Source organism: Pipistrellus hanaki, assembly GCF_964339955.1.
Source record: "Pipistrellus hanaki genome assembly, chromosome: 9".
Classification (NCBI taxonomy): domain Eukaryota; kingdom Metazoa; phylum Chordata; class Mammalia; order Chiroptera; family Vespertilionidae; genus Pipistrellus; species Pipistrellus hanaki.
This window is the reverse complement of record NC_140511.1, coordinates 80,053,775-80,070,869: the sequence shown is the minus strand read 5'-3', so window position 1 is coordinate 80,070,869 and position 17,095 is coordinate 80,053,775. Positions and strand designations below refer to the sequence as shown.

Genomic DNA, 17,095 nt, shown 5'->3' with positions numbered 1-17,095 from the left:
CTGGGCTTCTGACCCAGTCCTGTGAGGTAACAATGTTACTAATCTTCAGAGCCAGGAGACCGCTCTACAAATCCAACCCTTGCTGTTTACTGACTGTGATTCTGGGCAAATTAGAAATTTTCTCTAGCCATTTTTTTCATCTATAAAATTGAAAAACCACAACCTACCTCACAGGATCTTTGTGAAAATCTAAGTGGAAATCTTCGCACAGATTCATGAACCTTGGGTTCACTAGCCATCTGTCAAGTTAACAGGACTATGCATGGCCCTGAAGCTGAGTCGTCACTATAGCAACAGAATGGGACAGAAGAGGGCAGATCATTTCCTTTTGAGGGCTCTCTGGGATCGCAGAGAGGCCCCAGCAAAAGGACGGCACAGCCTTACGTACTTCTAGATCCTGCCCATCCACCCAAGGTGCTATGAGAATAGCACATGCCTTAGCCTGAACCTACCCCTAGAGATCTGAAGCTATGGATGGCTATATTAAATTGAATAGTGACCCACCAAAAGATATCTCCAAGTCTTACTACCCACTCCCCTCCAACCGGTGAGCATGACCTTATTTGTAAAAGGCATCTTTGCAGATGTGATTAAGGACCTGAAGATAAGACCATGGTGGAGTCAGAGTGGGCCCTAAATCCAGTGGCACTTATTTGAGAGGAAGTCATGTGAAGATGGAGGCAGATAATCGGAGTGATGAGCCAAAGAACATCTGGAGCCAACAGAAACTAGTAGGAGTGAGGAAGGATTCTCCACTAGAGCATTTGGAGGGGGGATGGCTCTGCTAATACCTTGATTTCAGACTTCTGGACTCCAGAACTGAGATAATAAAATTCTGTTGTTTTTAAAACACCAAGTTTATGTAATTTGTTACAGCGACCATAGGAAGCTGATACAATGGACATCACTATTATTTGCGCAAGTTGTGAGCAGCAGCTTTCCAAGTTGGAGGGAAACCAGCCAGAGCATTTGCAGTGAACCAATTGAACGGAACAGCCCCTGCGGTCCTAGGAAGGTGCTTCCTAGAAGGCACCTTAGCCATGGGAAAAGGTGTGAAAAGGGAGCATTTACGGAGGTTTCTCTGCTGTCCCCTGCCTCTCTAGCTACAGGGCAGAAGAGGATGGGAAAATCGATGAGATGCTGTAAGTGCCTGGGCATCTCAATGTCCTCATCCAATCAAGCAAACAGAAGCAGGAGAGGGAGAGAAGAGCAGAAGTGCTAAAGGTCCTGTTATTCTCTTAAAAATTGTAATTTTTAAAAACAAGTTTGAAGCATACTAGTAACTTGTGTACATATAATAAACTACATACATAGAGTGTACAGTTTGATGTTTTGACATATGTACATACTTGTTAAACCATCACCACAATCCAGATAATGAACATATCCATCTCCCTCAGAAGTTTCTCCTGCCCTTAAAAATCACTCCCTCCAACTCCTATACCTGCCCTTCTTCAGGCAACCACTGATCTGTGACGATAGCTTAGTTGGCATTTTATAGGATTGTACGTAAATTCAATAATAGTATGTACTCTTGCATTTCTAGGTTTTAAAAGAATTCAGTATGGCTATTTTATTTACTCATCTTATACTTTAGCTCCATGCTATTTTGTGTATCAGCAGTCCATTTCTTTTATAGTTGTAGTCCCTTGAATTAACAGACCACAATTGTTTATCCACTTACTTGCTGACACTAGGTTGTTTCACTTTTGGTTAGTAGAAATATGACAGCCCTGACCAGTTTGGCTCAGTGGATAGAGCATTGGCCTGTGGACTGAAGGGTCCCAGGTCCAATTCCGACAAGGGCCTGTACCTTGGTTGCAGGCACCTCCCCAGTAGGGAGTGTGCAGGAGGCAGCTGATCGATGTTTCTAACTCTCTTTCTCTTTCTCCCTTCCTCTCTATAAAAAAAAAAAAATCAATAAAATACATATTTTTTAAAGAAATATGTCGGAAATGAACATTAATGTGTAAGATTTTATGTAGACATATGCTTTCATTTCTTTTGTGTTATCTAAGGCACCTGTACCTGTATACAGGCTCTCACACCTCGATATGGAACATTTCCACCGAATAACTGATTGTTGCTTTACAATTACCTGCTTCCCTTCACTTGAGCAGTGAAGCACTCGCTGCTGGGTGACCTCATAAAATGACTTGTGCAGTTTGGTCCCAAACTCCTGTGTGTCAGCTGCCTGAAATGAGTCAGAGACAGAAGGTGCTAGTTCCAATATTGGCACCCAAAAAAGAAGTCCCCACGGGAAGTTCCTATGGAAAGGGGACAAGACAAATAGGAAGGCAAACCACAGACACTGCTCACGTCGTGTGAGGAGTTTTGTTAGCTGCTGTGGGCACAGGAGAAGTAGGAAGAAGGCTGAGATACTCGGCATTAAACAGGTAGTAGTGGTTCCTATATTTCTTCCAATTTCTGTTACCAAAGCAAGATCTTTCAAACAAGGTGTTTTTTCTCTCTATAAGACATAAGTATCCCAGGGATCCATCTGTTTGTGAAGGGGTTTTATAAATTGCTTTCCTCTAAAAGAAGTTCCAAGAGAGCAAAAGTTCCTCGGAACAACTAAGGCTGATGTAAGAACTTTTCTTAGGTCTTTTCGGGAGGAAGTAAACAAAATAATACAGTTTGCATTAAGGAATGGGTAACAGTCTACCTTTTAGTATAAAATTGCAGGATATCAGAATTAAAGGGGACCAGAATAATCACCTAATGCAACATACTAAATTTACAGACAAGAAAACAGAAATTCAAAAAGCAGTGACCAACCCAAGATCTCACTGCTAATTAGTACCAAAGTTAGGGATGACATAAGACGGCCAGTAGAGTGTTCTTTTCTCTGCCTGCTATACTGTCCACATGAACCAGGAAGTTGAAACTATGATAAAATGCACTAGATTATAAAGGTGTTATACTCTTTGACCTAGCATCTTCCACTTATAGAAATTTATTCTAGGAAATAATTCAAAAGAAATAAGACATCTACAGTTACAAACAATAAGACACTATTTAAAAACAAAAAGCTTTAAGCTTTGATCTTTTAATGTGGTTATTTATTCCTTGAAAAGGAGGCCATATGAAGTAAGAAATGTGTTACCAAAAATACACAGGATGAAGAAATTCAGAAAGTAGAAGATATTATCTAAAGCACTATTTATACTGGCAAAAAGAATATAAACAACTTAAATGTTTATCATTAGGGGAATGTTTTATTAAATTAGATTAAACTGACATAGTGGAATACCAGGTGACAATACAAATTCTAAAACAGCTGAAACAGGGAAAAGTCAAGTTATCTATAAATACAGAACACTTTGGTTACAGCTATCCTATCTAATAAAGAAGGAATATGCTAACTGACCCTCACACCATCGAAAAGATGGTGGCGCCCACAGCCAATAATGAGGGAATATACTAATTGACTGCCACACCCTCAAAGATGGCAGCGCCTACAGCCACAAGATGGTGGCACCCAGTCCCCTCAGCCCTGCTGGGGCATGGCAAGGTCCTGCATGCCTGCCTCCAGAGTTCCCCAGTCCTCTCAGCCCCCCAGCTGCCCAGGGCCAACCCGAGGTGCAGGCAAGCCTCGGATGGCAGTTGCCCAGCCACCCAGGGCCACTGGAGGCTCAGGTAACCAGGGCTGGCCGAGGCTGGTGCAGCAGAGGTGTGATGGGTGTCACCTTCCCCCTGATCATCGGGTTGCCTCCCGCTCCTGAGAGCTCCCAGACTGTGAGAGGGGGCAGGCTGAGCTGAGTGACCCCCCTCCAGTGCATGAATTTTCATGCACCAGGCCTCTAGTGTAATATATGAGATAATACGCCAGAATGTTAAATTAGACTGGTAAAGTTTATAAGTTATTATTTAAAATGTAATGTGTAGCCTGGATAGTGTGGCTCAGAGACTGAGTGTCGATCTATGAATCAGAATGTCATGGTTCAATTCCTGGTCAGGGTACATGCCAGGGTTGCAGGCTTGATCCCCAGTGAGGGGTGTGCAAGAGGCAGCCAATCAATGATTCTCTCTCATCATTGATGTTTCTATCTCTTCCTCTCTGAAATCAATAAACATATATTAAAATAAAATAAAATGTGTATATTTTCTTCAAGAAGAAAATTTAAGAAATAAAGTCACAGATATGGAATAAATAAGTTACCTCATTAATAATACCAAATGGTCAGCACACATTCCCAAAAGGAAGGAAAGAAATAACATCTATTGAGAACCTACCATATGTTACGTACTTTCACATGTAGCCCTCACCCTCATAATCACTCAATAGAGGTACTATTAATTTTTCCAATTTATAGATGAAGCTCAGAGAAGTTAAGTACAGACCTAAATCTACATAGCTAATAAATAAATAAGCTAAGATTTGAACTTAGGCCTCTGATTCCCAAACTTGTTATATACCATTCCATACTGCCAGATAAATGTCATACTGATGGCTGCTCAGTTATTTTCATGTATCCTGACATCATGAGGTAATAGAACATTCTTCAACAAGGAATTGAGAATCACTGATCTAATCCTAACTCTGCTCATAACTAGTTGTGTGACCTAAAGGAAGTAGAAATTCTAAATAACTTGTTTTCTCATTTATAAAATAGTATACACACCACTATCCATTCAACAAATATTTCTCTTTGCGCTACTCCTCGCCCGAGAATATTTTTCCCATTGATTTTTAGAGAGAGTGGAAAGAATGGATAAAGAGAGAGAGGGAGGGTAGAGGGAGAGAGAGGGGAGGGTGAGAGGGAAAGAGAAACACTGATGTGAGAGAGACACATTGATTGGTTGCCTCCCACATGCACCACACCAGCCAGGGCTCAACAAATACTTCTTAACACACTCACCACAGGTGGCTCTGTTGGTTGGAGCATCATCCCATACACCAAAAAGTTTTGGGTTGGGTTCCTGGTTAGAGCACATTCCTAAACTGCAGGTTCTATTCAGGGTGTGTACAGGGAGCAACTAATTGATGTTTCTCTCTCACATTGAGATCTCTCTCTCTCTCTCTCTCTCTCTCGCTCGCTCTCGCTCTCGCTCTCTTTCTCGTTCTGCTCTCTCTTGCTCTCTCTTGTGCTCCTGCTCCCACTCTCTCTCGCTCTCTCTCCCGGCAATTACCATAGGCCTGGTACTATATAGGTTCACAACAGGATCTCACTCAATAATGTTCCTAAAGCACTGTGCATATTACTAAGTTCCTAAAAGCACTATAATGTCATTAAAACTCTGTCACTTTAAAGCATCCCCAACCTCCCACTAACTTGAAGGGCCTGAAGGCAGGTCTTTCGGAAGCTGCAGCTGGTGCTGCCAGTCACGATACTCATGATGGAGTTCACAGCCACAGGGAGTGAGGTCTGGAATTTCTGATGAACCTAGGAAACATAACACGTAAGGGAGACCACAAACTGCTGGCTCAGAGAATCCCTCAGGGACCAAAGATTTCAGTCAGAGCAAGATTTCACAATTCTTCCCTCCATCAACAATAGTTACTGAGACCATGCCATGTAAAGGACACTTAAGACTGAAATAAGTAAAAAATGTTTTCTTATTTCACAGGAAGATTCGTTGACACAGACACTTTCAGAAAAGACAAGCAATGAGACACTGGGTCATTAAATAGATACGCTTCCAATTTAAAAACAGAAAGCTTTAAGCTTTGGTTTCTTAGTGAGGTTGTTTTGGCCATATAAAAGAAGAAATATGTTACCAAAAGTACACAGGGTGAAGGAACTTAGAAAGTAAAATAAGAGCCAAAACCGGTTGGTTTGGCTCAGTGGATAGAAGGTCGGCCTGCGGACTCAAGGGTCCCAGGTTCGATTCGGGTCAAGGGCATGTACCTTGATTGCGGGCACATCCCCAGTAGGGGGTGTGCAGGAGGCAGCTAGTCAATGTTTCTCTCTCATCGATGTTTCTAACTCTCCCTCTCCCTTCCTCTCTGTAAAAAAAATCAATAATATATATATATATATATATATATATATATATATATATATATTTTTTTTTTTTTTTTTTAAAGTAAAATAAGAGAAAGTGTGTTATAAGGGTTAGGAAATGGGAGCAGAAGCTCCAGAAGGATGTGAGGGAAAGGGAGATAGATGTAGGGGTAAGGCTGAAGAGCATTGAGTCACTTTTCTCTATTATTCCTTCCCTGTTTACTCAAACTTACCTACTGGGGGGTAAAGCTAACCAGCTAGTTACAGTGACCAATGTACGTTAAACCTTGAGTTTGTAGGCTAGATGCAGTATACGTGATCAGCTCAGGGGACAAAAGAGGAGAGGAAGACGCATTAGGAAGGACAGGGTCTCAGGCCCTATTTACCATATATTCTAGCTATCATTTCATGAAGAGAGTAGGAGAAAGAAAATTGTGAATTTCGCAGAAACCGGTTTGGCTCAGTGGTAGAGTGTCGGTCTGCGGACTGAAAGGTCCCAGGTTCGATTCCGGTCAAGGGCATATACATTGGTTGCGGGCACATCCCCGGCAGGGGGTGTGCAAGAGGCAGCTGGTCGATGTTTCTCTCTCATCGATGTTTCTCTCTCATCGATGTTTCTAGCTCTCTCTCTCCCTTCCTCTCTGTAAGAAAATCAATAAAATATATTTTAAAAAAGAAAATTATCAATTTCTTATTACCTTGGCAACCTGCTGCTGCTGCTCCAAGGCCTGGTCCATAGCAAACTGGATGGAATCCTGCACCGCGCTCTGGCTCTCCTGGAGGATGGCACTGAGATGAGCTGTGAGCAAAGTGTGAATTCCTAAAGGCAGGGAGAGTGTTCATAGCCCTGAGTGAGCATGACCACTGCAAAGCTGTTGCTCATGTGTTAGTTCACTCCTACCCACAAATAATTACTGTTTTAGACCACACACACACACCAACAACATACAAGCTCACCCAATTCCCACTTACAAATGAAAGAGAGCTCAGGAAAACTAAGTGAGCGATGACATTTGGGGATGAGGGGTGTGTTCTGACAGGGAATCCAAGCAGCACCTTTTCAGAGCACAGGATGATGCCCAGCTGACTGAACTCCTCTAGCCCGGGCTAACATTACTTTTTAAGAAACAAGTGTGGGTCCTGTTTCATTCATATTAGAAACATAAATACACATCACATACTATAAACCACGATACTAGTGACTCCAAAGGAGAGAGAGTGCCTCCTGCAGAGTGTTTAACCCTACTGCACTCCTCTCTGAGCATCACCGTCGTGATGAGCCAATTATTGCCTGTGTGTCACCACTCCTTTCAGATGTGCTGTGGTACAGAAAAGGTAAAAACTCACAACATACTCTAAAAACTGCTGGTAAAAGGTCTTTTTAAATGGGTGACTATCTCTGATAAAGTAACCTTAAGCACCACTGCTCAGCATCATTCGGAAAAGTTAAAATGTGAGAGAGTTGGGCAAAATATGTCATCAAGCAATAGGTTAGCACTTATTATCCTGATGAAACAAAGAAAGACAAATCCCCCCTATTATGGGACACTTGGAAAAAATGCTGAATTAATCTTACTTTTTTCAGTATTTTTCTACTCTCCACTGGGTAGTCTGTTCAAATATACAATGGTGAAACAGCTGGTGACTGGTTGGCTTGTCTCGGGGTTGCATTAAGAATGCAAGGCAGCAAAAACGTTTTCTAGCAGGAGGCCAAATTGCTCTACTGGAAGGAAAGGTAATATGTGGTCTGCTCAAAGGGGCCTGGAACTGACATCAGGGGACATAGATTCTAGGGTCATTTCTGCTACCAACTAGTGGTGACAAGTCACTTCACTTTTCTCACTTAAATACAGAAAATGGTTTTATATCACCTGTTCTCACAGGTATTTTTGTGCAGATAAACTGGGATAACATAAATGAACTGTTTTAAAATGTACATTGTAATATTCAAAGGGAAAATACTGCTACTGCTATGATGATGTCATTTGAATTACTATTTTCTACAGTTTGATTCTAATAATAACCTCAAGAAATCAGCCAGAACTCTTTTAAAAACAGATATTTAATTAAAAAGCTACAAGTTTCTTCCTAAAACTGTAGATACCAACAGATGCCTTTAACATTGTGGCAAAATAACGAGTTAATCATAGAAAAGTTACCATGACAAGGTGGGCAGAAGGCCAATCAAGTGGCTTTTTAAGACACTGGAAACAGACGGTGGTTCTGCACAATCTGTTTCCCAAAAGGAGTCTAGAGAAAGCTTTTAAGAATATATGAAAAGGGGGGGGGGAATTATTATATCTATATCCATATACTAGTATCTCATCTATACAGTATCTACTTACCCTCATAGCACATCTTCAAAGGCTAGTCCTAAACTACCAGATGTATAAGGCATTTTAAAAGATACTATTTTTATTAATGCAGCAATGCATTTTCATTTAATCCAGTATAAATACAACTACCTGAGATGCTGCAGGTCTTTCAACCCAAGCTAAACAGAGGTGTTTAAACTATCACAGTACCGCTGAAACCGGTTTGGCTCAATGGATAGAGCGTCGGCTTGGGGACTGAAGGGACCGGGTTCGATTTCGGTCAAGGGCATGTATTCCAGTCAAGGGCATGTACCTTGGTTGCGGGCATATCCCCAGTAGGGGGTGTGCAAGAGGCAGCTGATCGGTGATTCTCTCTCATCGGTGTTTCTAGCTCTCTATCTCTCTCACTTCCTCTCTGTACAAAAATCAATAAAATATATATTTAAACTATCACAGTACCACAAGATTGATAGGCAACACTGGCTTCTGAGGAATATGAGTTCATACTAGTAGATAAGTTCAATAGATTCAGAGCATGGTATCAGATTTTATTTTATGTCATCCTAAATAAGACTGAATATGGTGTTCCTGTTAGATCTAAATTTAAAAAAGCCAAAATATCACAGATTTTTGTCGTTGTTAAGAAGGAGAGGGACTCCTTGAGCCCTGGCAAGGGTCAGAGCTAGGCACTGACTGTTTAGTCAGATAATGGTAGCTGAAGCAACTTCCCCACCAGATTGTCATGAAAATCCTTACTGAGAAGATAGTCTGTCTGTTACTGGAAATTGCCTAAGGGAATCCCAAATTGAATAAAAGGATGGCAAGGCCTGAGCAAAAAAAAAAAAAAAAAAAAAAAAGGAGAGGGAGAAGGGAGGGGGACGGAGAAAGAAGGGAGAGGGAGGGGTGGGGGAAGGGAGAGGAGGGGAAGGGAGAGGGGAAGGGGGAGGGGGAGAGGGACAGAGGTGATTGACTGGTTGCCTCCTGCACATGCCCCAACCAGGGCCAGGGATCAAGACTGCAAAAAGGTATGTGTCCTTGACCCGATGCAGGCCAACACTCTAACCACTGAGAAAACCGGCTAGGGCCAAAATATCACAGATTTTGTCTTAAGACGGTCTTTAGACTTGGAAGGGCCTTTGATATCTCCTAGCAATAGTCTGTGCAGCTAAGGTTGAAAACTCATTTAAGGTAATATACCCTATAGGGAGCATTATAGGAAGTGTCTGCTGACTTCTAGTCAACCAAATCCAGAAATGTCATCATTTAAGTAATGCTTCAAGATTCAGATCTTTCTGCCCTGGCCAGGTGACTGGAGTGTCATCTAAAGGTTGCTGGTTTGATTGCTAATCAGGACACATACCTAGGTTTGGGTTCAATCCCTGGTTGGGGTAAGTACAGAGGCAACTGATCTATGTTTCAGTCTCTGTCTCTCCATTCCTCCCTTCTTCTTTCTATAAAAATCAATAAAAACATTTCCTCAATGAGGATTAAAAAAAGAAGATATAGATATTTTCCATATAATTTTTTACTTTATTTAAGCAAGTTTTTTCTCTATTGAAATTCATTATTCTACAGAAGTATATCTAACTCAGATATGTGCATCATATAAAGTCTCATTTTCTTTTAAAAACTATGCTTTTATTGATTTCAGAGAGAGAGGAAGAGAGAGTGAGAGAAAGACAGAAACATCAATGATGAGAGGGAATCATTGATCGACTGCCTCCTGCATGCCCCTAACTAGGAATCAAGCTCGCAACTCAGGCATATGCCCTGACCAGGAATTGAACTTGGACTTCCTGGTTCATGAGCAACACTGGCTGGGCTAAAGTCTCCTTTTCTTTATTCTTTTAACATGTAAACACACTCAGGCTGGCAGCCCCATTCTCTTATACCTACCCCAGAGTTCCATTTGCTTGACTGGACACTGGCTATGGAAATCCATAAAGAGAATAAGCAGCAAAGTTTGTTCCTGAAGATCCATATTTTGAGACTGATCCCCCTCACTGGATTCCACCTGATAACTCACATCTGGAAGCACCATATCTAGAGAACAAAATATTGCACAGTATTCTAAGATAAATAAAGCCTTCAAAATACTAACTGAATAAAGAACCTATACCTCAAAAAAAGAAAAATCTGAGATAAATCTAAATTTGAACACTGCCTTCTCCTCCTGAATTTATTTCTCTATCTACAGGACAGAAGCAAATAAAGTGATTCTCAGGAAGAACATCAAAACAAGTAGGTGTGCCAGATGCAAACCAAACAGCACTCCTTAGCACTCACTGAGAAGCATTCTATAATAAATTCATGCATCCCTTATACAACCTCCTAAGGTAGGTATCACTAGTAAGCGTCAGAGGTCAGAGTCAAGCCTGAGTAATAACAGCTAACTTGTATGGAATGCTTACTCTATGCCATGTACAATATTAAATTCTTTACATGTACTAGCTCAACATTTAGACTTCACAACACTATGGCATACACATAAGAAAAGAGGCATAGAGAGGTTAATTATGTTGCCCAACATGAGAGAGTAAGTGGTGGAACTGTTTTAAACTGACTCCAAAATCTGTATTTATAATCAGAATACTCTGTGTATTCCCAAGTAATCTGATGCCCTGTGGTGACTTTCTAGCACCTTTATCCTTTAGAATACAATCAGGATAACCTAAATTCCACCCAGATCCATATAGAAAAGTACCTCCACGTGACCCTGATCTGTCCTTCAGAGTAAAGGGGGGGTGAGACAAGGGGAATTTTCTACATTATTAAATTCCAAAATTAAGTGAGAAAATTCAGGCATCACAACTATCAACATGATTCACCCAAAACTAATATTGGTTAGGCTCTACATGAATATTACCACCAGGTTCCTAGCTTTATTACTATAATATTTATACTCCTGCCTTGTATTTATGTGGTATTTTAATTTTTTCTAAGAAATTTTATGTGGATCTTCTCATCTCACTAGGAAACATTTCTCTCCCACAAAGATCCAATTGCTCCCTTACTGACATAAAATGCCAGAACTGACAGATTGAGGTACAACAGAAGATGAAGGCCACTGGCTACTCCAGGAATAAAGGAGGCAAAAGAGGAAGTGAGAGAACCAGCATCATATGGAATGCAAAAACCGCTAAGCTCTGATGGGGCTTTGTCTCTTGACACCATTTGCCTCACTCCAAGTGGTCTCTCAGACTCACACCTGGTATTTATGCTTCTTTGCATTTCTCTGATATTCTCCAGTTTGATTTTTTTTTATTCATTTATTTATTTTTTTAATATATTTTATTGATTTTTTTTGACCCCCTCCCTCCCTCCCACACATTCCAGTTTGATTTTTTTGTTTTTGTTTTTGTTTTTTCCCTCCAGTTTTCTTGATTCCTATGCAAAAAGAGAAAGATATACCTCTACCCAAATTGAGATCCAAATTGGGCACCATACACAAGTGGTACTTCTTCCAGTCAATGAAATAAGAGGTATCTTTGAAGACAGTAGTAATTGATTGTTCCTGGTTTGGCAATATCAGAGGCAGACCGGAAGGTCCATATAGAAATATGTATAGGTGCTAAAGAAAACTTTCAAATTTTAGTTTTTATATGTATTCATTTGCATAAGACAAACATATAACATTAACCTGGTTCACATTCCCAGAAATAAAGTAGTGTGCCAGGCAACTACATATTAAGCCTTTTATACACTGAAAATAGGTGTCAGGTATCAGAGATAGATAGATCCACTAGAATCCTCAGAAATTTATTCTGGGTTCAATGAGTATGAGCTACAGGTAGAGTATTAGGGCAATTAGTTATTAATTCATCCTACTCATTCAATCATAGATTTAAGTGATATGTCAGGTTAAACATCATTCTAAGTTCTGGGGATGCAAAGATGAATATCCAGATTTAATACCTACTTTCAAGTTATATTTATAGTGTAAGAGAAACATATGTAAAACAGTAAACTGTAATACAATGTAATATGTGCTAGAATAAAAGTATACACAAAGGAATATTTTCCAATAAGTTTTTTTTAGTATTTTCAGATTGATAAGGAAACTCCTTCTCACCTTCTCTAATCCTATTCTCTAAGACAAAGAAGGACAGGTCCCTGAAATGGTTTCCTTCCCACTCTTATTCTCTCTCTTACCCAGGGTTTCTCTATCTCAGCACTATTGATGCTTTAAGGCAAATAATTCTTTGTTGTGTGTTTCGGAAGAAGGGCTGTATTGTGCATTGTAGAATGTTTAGCCACACCCCTGGCCTTTACCATTCATGACAATAAAAAATGTCTCCAGAGCCCAGCTGGCATGGCTCAGTGATTAAACATCAACCTATGAAATAGGAGGCATAGTTTGATGCCCAGTCAGGGCATATGCCTAGGTTGCAGGCTCAATCCCAAGTGTGAGGCATGCAGGAGGCAGGCAATCAATGATTCTCTCTCCTTCTTTCTTCCTCTCTATGAAATCAATAAAAATACATATAAAATGTCTCCAGTCCTAAGTGGTTTGGCTCAGTGGATAGAGCATCGGCCTGCAGACTAAAAGGTCCCAGGTTCGATTCTGGTCGGGGGCACATGCCTGGGTTTTGGGCTCTGTCCCCGATTGGGGGAGGGGGATACAGGAAGCAGCCAATCAATGATTCTCTCTCATCATTGACGTTTCTGTCTCTCTTTCCCTCTCCCTTCCTCTCTGAAATCAATAAAAGATATATATTTTTAAAAATGTATCCAGACTTTGTCAAATGTCATCTGAAGGCAAAATTACCTGGTTAAGAACCACTGCCTACTCTTTTTTGTACCCTGAACCAAGGCTAATGAGGCCATAATATATTTTCCCTTTAGTTTTCTTTGTTTTCATCTTTTTAATAAGATAAACACAAGGCATTCAGTGTAAAGACTGAAATTCTTATCCAGTAGGCACTGGGGCATTATGGAAAGTCACAACAAAACAAAGGTTGGCATTGCCCATAAATTAAGTCTCCATCACAAATCCAAGAACACGAGCTAAGGCCAACACATTCACTGTTTAGAGCCAGGGAAGCTTTGAGATTCTGCCAACTCAGAATAAGAGTGGAGTATTTGGCTGGCCAGCTCAGTGGTTGAGTGTTGACTTATGAACTAGGAGGTCAAGGTTCAATTCCTGGTCAGGGCACATGTCCGATTGCGTGCTCAATCCCCGAGGCATGCAGAAGGCAGCTAATCAATGATTCTCTCTCATCATTGGTGTTTCTAACTCTTCCTCTCCCTTCCTCTCTAAAATCAACAAAAATATATGTTTAAAATTTTTTTAAAAAGAGAGGAGCATCTGAAGAGTCAAAATATGTGACTGTCTTTTACTGGGTTAACCATTTACATTTAATAAGAATACCGCTATGTTTCGGTTTAAATCTACATCTTGTTGTCTGTTTTCCATTTGTTCCTAGTATTCTGTTTTCTTTTTCCTCTTTTCTATTCTTTGGGTTCTAATTTGGATTTGACATATTTTATAGTTCCATTTACTCCCCTTTTTTGCTTATTAGTTATAACTGTTATTTCAACTTAGAGATTGTTTTAGGCTTTATAATATACAACTTTAGCTTATCATGTCTACAAGTGATATTGTAACAACTGACTCACATAAGTGTGAGAATCTTTCAACAATATCCTTTCATTTCTCTGCCCCTAATCTCTCCATGTTCCAACAATAAATTGATGACCTCATTATGTTGATTCCTTCCAATAAGAAGTCTCTCAGTCTCTCCTTTCCATACTCATCACACTTTTAGTTCAGGCATTCAATCCCTCTTGTCCAGTCTACTTTTTTACTGATTACAGACTTCTCTCTCCCATCTATCCTGTACAATGCAGCTAGAAACTCCTAAAACACTCAATGTTTTCCCACTACATAGAGAACAAAGTTCAGAACCTGTAGTTTAGCCTTCAATGTCACCATATTCAACCCCAAATGACTTTTCCAGCCTCACTCCATGCTTTAGTTATATGGGATAATATGAAAAGAGTGTGGCACATGTAGCACATTTTATAGTTTTCAGTTTCTTGGAAAAACTTTCAGCTTGGCTTTCATATTGGATTTTTGTTTTTATACAAATCATATTGGCTTTTACACTCAGAGTTTATATGCTAAAAGATTTTATAAAATTTGGGCATAACAATTCATTTTCAAAGACAACTGTATGAATTCTGTCATCAGAAGGATATGGAAACTGAAGAAATCCTATTCATCAGCTGGTTGGATGAGACCTCAGGGCAGGGACACACAGCAGCAGCTGGAGTCAGGATCAGCTCTCCCACCAAGTCCACACCAGCCACGTCATTGGGGATGAAAAGCATTACTGGATGCCCTTGTACAGGATGGATTCTGCTGCAGAGTAATTGAGTTGTACCAAATTTTGGTCTACTGTCAAAAAACAAGGAAGACAAATTTAGCTTTTTTCCTCAAGAAATTATTTTTAAAGGCATTCAAAATTCCTTTTATGATCTCTAGCATGTGCAAAGCCAGATAACCTGCCGTATCAATAACTTGCGTCCCACTCAGGGAAGCACAAGCAATAGACAGAGCAGACAAATCGGCATTTCAGGAATGGTATCATGATTCCTGCTTTCGCTGCCACTAGTGGCAGTTTTATTTTCTGAAAAATGAATTTCATCCACTAATTACTCTATGGTGCTAAGCAGAAGTTTCCAAGATCATTCAGAGATCAGCATGGCAGAAGTGGGAGTGAGGGGTTCCTTCATCACAGATAACCTAAAACTGGCATCCCTATTCTCGGATGACTGCTCCCACACATGCTTCCCCTGAAGAGGTCTGAAGTTATTGTTTGACAGCAATAATAAGAAAAAATGAGGACACCTTTCTCTCCTAAAAAGAATCTAGTGAAATTTAATATTTGGTTACTTTCCAACAGCTCTTTTCTAAATACAAAGGAGTAATGAATCTTTTTTCCCTCCAAGCTAATCAAGTTGCCCAGGAAAATGTGTCTATAAGCATCGTCTTTTTCTCTTTTTAAAGTTATGATAGAAGATGTCTACCTGTAAGGAATGTATGATACTTTAAGATTACTAGATAAAGATATGGAGTGAGGGTGTTGTTTTTCTGCATGTATTAAAGAATAAAAAATATTCTAATGGAGGCATTCTGTCTATTCCATATTACATATCACCTCCTCCATGGATTTATTTGCAGTTTTAAGAATGTGGAGATAGGGAGAGAGATGATTTCCAAACCTAGGCAAAATGCTGATGCACAAATAATAATACACAAAGAATTTCTTTGTAGCCATTGTATCTATCTAACCAAGAATTCAAGTACCTTTTAAATTCAGTCCTCTCTTCTCATGTCTAAATGGGATTGGAAACAGCAGGGTATGTTTTGTTTCATTTACAGGAGAAAATAAGACATGGAGAGGAGAAAGAACATGTCCTCAGGTCAATCAGAATATATTTAAGGAGCCAGGAATAACAGTAATTTTCAATATAATTAGCTTAAAAGTTTTACTTTATTTTTCTTATAGAGACTCTGGCATCTGGTACTAAGAAATGACAAGTGAGACCATTTTCAACTTCTGCCACATTTATATTCATAATAGGAAAGTAAACAGGGAGAGGAACAATGCTTTTCCCCTTCACCTCAGATAATGCTGATAGTTTACGACAAGAGCAATTCCATTCGACAGGTTCAAAGTAGGTTCATTCTTTGCCCTGCAAAGCAATAAAAAGCTAAGCCATATCTCAAAATTCTAATACCGATTTCTGCCTGGTACAAATTTTGGTATTATGACTACTACCACCCCCAGAAATTATTGGAATTGAGTAGCCAATTAGCCAAGGGAAAATGACAATTTTAAAATTCACTCACTCTAGCAAAAGGGAAAGACATAAAAGGTTTAGATGAATCTATTTACTTATTTTAAAAGCTAATATAGAATAATAAAATGTGGGGGTCTCAGAATATTAGTTTCAAAATGAACTTGGCTCAATAAGTAAGACTGTGAACCTACTGGAAATAGGACAATGATGACTGAGAAAAGCTCTAGAGCTATGGCATAAATGTAAGCCATGGATTTAAGGACTTACTCAAAGACTTCCGTGGAGAGGATACCATTCACCTTTACACTGAAATTAAATCTAATCTGCAAAATAAATGGTGTATGAGATTTAACATGAACCAGGATAGAGATTTAAAACTTCCATACCTAAAAGAGATACTTTTTATATCATCTTTTTTTCACTTACACCATCCCTAAACATAATTAACACTTGTCTGTGTTCAAAATCTGTCTCTTAAATATATTGCATCTTAACACTACAATCCCAAGCAGTCACAAATTACCAGGAAATCCTACCGTTTTGTCTTCTGTTCCTCTAATGTATCTTTTCTTCCCTTTCTTAAAGGAACTATATCAATTTTCTCCCTATTCTTTCCATTGTTATCACACAAGAAACATTCCATGCTCATTTTCTTTGCTTTTTCTTCCCCTGCCCCATCTGACTTTTTTGTCCTCCCTCCAATTTATTTCACTATTTCCTACCTTCAACCTATATTTTTCTTCCTATGTAACATAATGAATAATAAGGGACTCCACAGTCAGACTGTTTGTGCTCAAATCCTGGCTCTACAAGTTATTTAACTTCTGTACCATAGTTTCCTCAGCTATAAAATAGGGATGATGATAAAACCTAGGTTATGTGGAGTGTTACAAGGGTTGAATGAGTACGTGCATGGAGAACACTTAGAATAGTGACTGGCAAGAAATAGCACTGAATCATGCTGACAACAAAAAAAGTAGGAAGCCAACAAGAGGGGAAATAGGGGAATTAATATAAGCATAC

The 17,095-nt window shown here is 39.6% G+C and overlaps 1 protein-coding gene across 3 annotated transcripts in view; it reads right to left on the bottom strand.

Moving 5' to 3' along the window:
• TOP6BL (TOP6B like initiator of meiotic double strand breaks) overlaps positions 1-17,095 on the bottom strand; it is a 37,647-nt gene that overhangs the window by 4,688 nt on the left and 15,864 nt on the right. The window contains exons 6-13 of one of the 3 annotated variants that reach the window (XM_084895087.1): positions 16,340-16,395; positions 15,893-15,964; positions 14,466-14,663; positions 11,675-11,826; positions 10,160-10,306; positions 6,647-6,768; positions 5,277-5,387; positions 2,099-2,194 (exon numbers count right to left, since the gene is read on the bottom strand). In XM_084895087.1, coding sequence (XP_084751213.1) covers positions 2,099-2,194; positions 5,277-5,387; positions 6,647-6,768; positions 10,160-10,306; positions 11,675-11,826; positions 14,466-14,663; positions 15,893-15,964; positions 16,340-16,395 — 954 coding nt within the window. The remainder of the gene's footprint in view (positions 1-2,098; positions 2,195-5,276; positions 5,388-6,646; positions 6,769-10,159; positions 10,307-11,674; positions 11,827-14,465; positions 14,664-15,892; positions 15,965-16,339; positions 16,396-17,095) is intronic. The other 2 variants (XM_084895089.1, XM_084895088.1) reach the window with 2 other exon arrangements.